Here is a 5132-nt window from a genome sequence, read left to right as displayed (position 1 = left end):
CTCCTTAAGGGCCCGACGTCCTCGTCGGCACACTCGCACCACACGGCAGAGTGGCTCTGATACCAAATTGTAACACCCCGGGATCGGCTCCGCCGTAGCACGATATTGTCCGCTTTGGGCCCCCCTCTCTGGCCCTCACGGTTTTATTTCTGGGAGCTCACGAGCAACTTCCCAGTGGGTCACCCATCCTGGGATTGCTCTAGCCCCCAACTCGCTTAACTTCGGAGTTCCTACGACTTCGAAGCCAGTGAGCTCCCAAAAGGCCTCGTGCTAGATGGATGCGGGTGTGCACATATAAGGTACATCACCCCCTCTCCGTTGGTTGATGTGGGATCTTACAATATCACACCTCTCTCAATTTCACTCTCAAAGAAAATGGACAAAGAAGCAAAGAAAAGAAACAAGTATTTCAAGTAAGAAAAACACTCTGTCTATTGAAGAGATATTACAACTCTTATAGGCTGAATAATTCAGCTCGTAAATGTACAAACTGATACCCCTTTTATGGATAGTCAAGATAGCATTTAAAGCTATGAAGAAAAATCGAAGACATGCAGCTGCCTTTTTCAAAGATTACAGTTAGTTTGATAAAGGAATTAGTGGTCGAGACCATACCGTCCAACTTTCACCAAACCATACATTTATTGATTTGCATTTCTGAGTTAGAAATTCTACCAATCAAAGCGTACTGCTTACAATTATAAATTGGAGTCTCCCCTCCTCAAGTTGCTACACAAACACATTACCCAAATTAAACTGATATCATGAGGCTTTACAACTCTATTTCTCTTGTGTTTTTCTTATCTTTTTGCATCCAAGTTCTCATCCTTCACTCAATATGTCTTTGTTTGGCCCTTCCCGGAAATGAGACAGATCGACTAGCCTTGCTTGAAGTCAAGGCTAGAATAACCAGCGACCCCTCTGGAGCCCTGGCTTCATGGAACGAAACCAACCACTTTTGCGGTTGGCATGGCGTTACATGTGGCCGTCATCACCAGAGGGTCACCAGTTTGGTCCTCCAGTCCTTGAAACTTGCAGGCTCTATATCACCCCATGTTGGAAACTTGAGCTTTTTGAGAGCACTTAATCTCGATAACAACAACTTCAGCCATGAAATCCCTCCACAAATCAGCCGTCTGCGCAGATTGGAAGATTTAATCTTGTCGAATAATTCACTTCGTGGAGAAATTCCCACCAACTTATCAGCTTGCTCCCAACTGTTAAGGATTTCTTGTGGCGTAAATTTGTTAGTAGGAAGCATTCCAGAGGAGCTTGGCACTTTGTCAAAGCTAAGAGTGCTCAGATTTTCCAAGAACAACCTTACAGGAAGTATCCCATACTCTTTTAGCAACTTATCATCTCTTAAGACTCTTGAATTATCTTCAAATAATTTGAAGGGAAGTATTCCAGATATTTTTGGTCAACTGACCAATTTTAGGTACTTTCATGCTGACGTAAATAGGCTGTCTGGTATGATCCCTCCTTCATTCTTCAATGTTTCTTCTATACTACATATTGGAATTGTAAACAACAACATCCAAGGGACGTTGCCTTTAAACTTAGGCAATGCCTTGCCAAATCTCATTCATTTTGGTATTGACAACAACAATTTTAGTGGACCTATTCCTGCTTCATTATCTAATGCCTCAAACCTATATCATCTGGGACTGGTAGGAAATCAACTGCATGGACAAGTCCCTTCTCTGAAAAAATTGCATCGGCTTGAGCGGTTAGTTCTTACTCAGAATCATCTTGGAGGCGGACAATTTGGCCGTGACTTGGGTTTTCTTTGTGATTTGGCTAACGCCACTCGTTTGAAAGTTTTGGGCGTCAATATAAACAATTTTGGGGGTGTCTTACCTCAATGCATAGCGAACTTGTCTTCTTCTCTTGACCGGCTCTATGTAAGTGACAATAGATTAGTAGGAAGCATCCCAAATGGGATTGGAAATTTAGTTAACCTGGAGAGCCTGTATCTATCTATGAACCAATTTTCTGGTGAAATCCCCCCTGATCTAGGCAAGCTTCAAAAGTTATATTCAATGGATTTAGCTATAAACTCTCTCTCTGGGGAAATTCCTTCCTCTTTTGGAAATTTAAGTCAATTAACTATTTTATATTTCGATGACAATAACCTTCAAGGAAATATACCTTTAAGTTTAGGAGAGACTCACAATTTGGAAATCTTGTCTGTTCCAAGAAACAATCTCAGCGGTATCATTTCCCCAAAAATCATCGGTCCATCATCTTCATATATTTTTTTGGATTTATCCCGAAACCATTTCACCGGTCCCTTTCCTCAGGAAGTAGGAAAACTTATAAATCTTGAGTATTTAAATGTTTCTCAAAACATGTTATCTGGTGAAATTCCTGCAAGCCTTGGTAGTTGCATCAAAATAGAATCTCTAGACCTCCAAGGAAACTTTTTCCAAGGCACAATTCCATCATCTTTGGGTTCACTGAGAGGTATTAGAGCATTAAACCTATCTGGCAACAACTTGTCAGGCATGATTCCGGAATTCTTGGAGCGTTTCAAAGTTTTGCAACTTTTGAATCTATCTGATAACAATTTTGAGGGCATGGTGCCTATCAAAGGAGTTTTCAAGAATGCAACTGCCACATCAGTTAGAGGAAATAGTAAACTTTGCGGGGGCATACCGGAGTTTCAATTGCCAAAATGCAAACTGCAACACTCTAACAAGAGAGGATTGAGCCCAACCATGAAATTGATAATCTCTCTAGTTTGTGCGGTTCTTGGAGTCACTTTCACACTAGCCTTTTTGTACTTCCGTTACTCACGGAGGCCAAAAAAGGATACCACTTCAAGTGATTCAGAAAAAAATTTCACCGTGTCTTACCAAAGTCTTCTGAAAGCTACTGACGGATTTTCCTCTGCCAACTTGATTGGTATGGGCAGTTTTGGGTCTGTTTATAAAGGAGTACTTGAGAGAGCTGAAACAACAATTGCCATCAAGGTACTCAACCTGGTCCACCGCGGAGCTTATAAAAGTTTCACTGCTGAGTGTGAGGCCTTGAAAAATATTAGACACCGTAATCTTGTGAAGGTACTCTCGGCATGTTCGGGTTCCGATTATCAGGGTAATGATTTCAAGGCTTTAATTTATGAGTTCATGGTTAATGGGAGCTTGGATGAATGGCTGCATCCAACGCAAAAAATTGGTGAGATAAATGAGAGACCAAAGAGCTTAACATTTTGTGAGAGGTTGAACATTGTTATTGAAGTTGCGATGGCATTGGATTATCTCCATCATCATTGTGAGACGGCAATAGTTCACTGCGACCTCAAACCTAGCAATATTCTTCTCGATGAGGATATGGTTGGACATGTAGGGGACTTCGGATTGGCAAGATTCCTAATCAAGCCGTTTGAAAACTCTTCTGCTTATCAATCAAGCTCCATTGGTGTAAAAGGAACAATTGGTTATACTCCTCCAGGTAAATAAATAGTTCCCTTTTTCAGTTTTGAATTGTTTTTCTTCTACACACATATTTTTTTAGTAGTTTGAAACATGGAAGTAGAGCTGTGGGCACTTAATTAAATATAAATTAGAATATTGTGTTTGAATTGTGCAAATGCAGAGTATGGTATGGGACATGAAGTGTGGACACAAGGTGATGTCTACAGTTATGGCATCCTCCTGTTGGAAATGTTTACAGGAAAAAGACCAACCGACGACATGTTTCAAGGAACTTCAAACCTTCATGGCTTTGTCAAGGAAGCTCTGCCTGAGCAAGTGATAGAAATTGTGGATCCGGTTCTTGTTCAAGAAAAAGTGGACAGGGAGATGAGCAGTGCAAACAATCGTCTTAATGAGGATAGCAAAAGCGCTCACATCAGAATTGAAGAGAGCTGGATTTCAGTTTTAGAAATTGGTGTTGCTTGCTCTGCAGAGTTGCCTAGAGAGCGGTTGGATATTACTGACTCTATGGCTGAAATGTGCCGAATAAGAAACAAACTTCGAGCAAATAGAATATGCCAATAGAGCATATGTAATATTCCTTTGTATCCAGACTTTCATTACTGTCTGAAGTAAGATCTGAGAGGTCTGCTTGATGAAATAAAAGAGTTTTTCTTTCTTTTTTGATGAATGTTCCCTACAGCTAGTGGACTGTCTTGTAATTGTTGGCTTCATTTTCTCATAGGTTATGGATTTTCACTTCTTCTCTGGGAATATTACATCCACTTTTGGTTCTATTGGTCATTGATAATGGCTATGTAAGCATCACATGTGCAGCTTTCGCCTTAGACAAGTTTGACTGTTTTAGTGCAAAAAAATCATCCTTCGAGTATGTTCTTAGCAGTATCAAACAATAGTGGTCTAAATTATTTTTGTGTTTAAAAAACAGACGTCCTCTCTTAAAAAGAAAAACATACATTTTTTATATAATAAAAAAACAAACATTTTTTTTTCAAATAAAACTGTCGGTTTTTTATTTATTTAATTTTTTTTAACAAGGTGATAAAATAGTTACAAAATAATAGGATAAATGAAAGAAACAAAAAGGCTAATACATTTAATAAGGGTAAATTAGAAAACAAAAAGTAACTTATGTGATGCATTAATGATATTGTTTTAAGTGTAAGAAAATTGACACATATCATAAGAGCATTTCTAGCGCTCTACACAAAACCGGGCCAAAGGCTGCCCTCACAAGCCCAACCCCCTCAAGTGCGCAAGATTGAGCCCGGGCAATCAGTGGGTCCCACCAACCAGGGCAGGCCCAAGGGCAAATCTTGCCTGGGCTTCAGCTCAAGGGCGGTGACGTCAGCGCACGGTAATTCAAATTTTTTTTACTGTTGGCGTGTGAATTACACGCGCCAACTATAAAAAAATTTGACTTATGCGCGCTGACATCGCCCCTGACAGACTCCAACGGGCATTTGACAAGTGTCGCAACCGGGCTTCTCCGATGGGTTTTTTTTCCAAAAATCCGACGGTCCTCGTTTTTTTAGCTAAAAAAATTCCAAAAAAATCAAAAAAATTTAGAAATTTTTTTGTAAAAAATACCAAAAAATTCTGTATTTTTCCCTATAAATACCTAACCATTTTATTTACTTTCCACACCAAATCTTCATATAATTTCTTCTCCATCCAATATTTTTTACTCTC

General features: G+C 39.6%; 1 protein-coding gene across 1 annotated transcript in view; it reads left to right on the top strand.

Moving 5' to 3' along the window:
- The window catches only part of LOC18786367 (probable LRR receptor-like serine/threonine-protein kinase At3g47570), a 43543-nt gene extending 39539 nt beyond the window's left edge, over positions 1-4004 (top strand). Inside the window, exon 4 of the mRNA XM_020557343.1 lies at positions 3601-4004. Within this exon, the coding sequence (XP_020412932.1) occupies positions 3601-4004 (404 nt within the window). The remainder of the gene's footprint in view (positions 1-3600) is intronic.

Source organism: Prunus persica, chromosome G2 (genome assembly GCF_000346465.2).
Source record: "Prunus persica cultivar Lovell chromosome G2, Prunus_persica_NCBIv2, whole genome shotgun sequence".
Classification (NCBI taxonomy): Eukaryota; Viridiplantae; Streptophyta; class Magnoliopsida; order Rosales; family Rosaceae; genus Prunus; species Prunus persica.
This window is presented reverse-complemented; position numbering and strand designations above follow the sequence as displayed.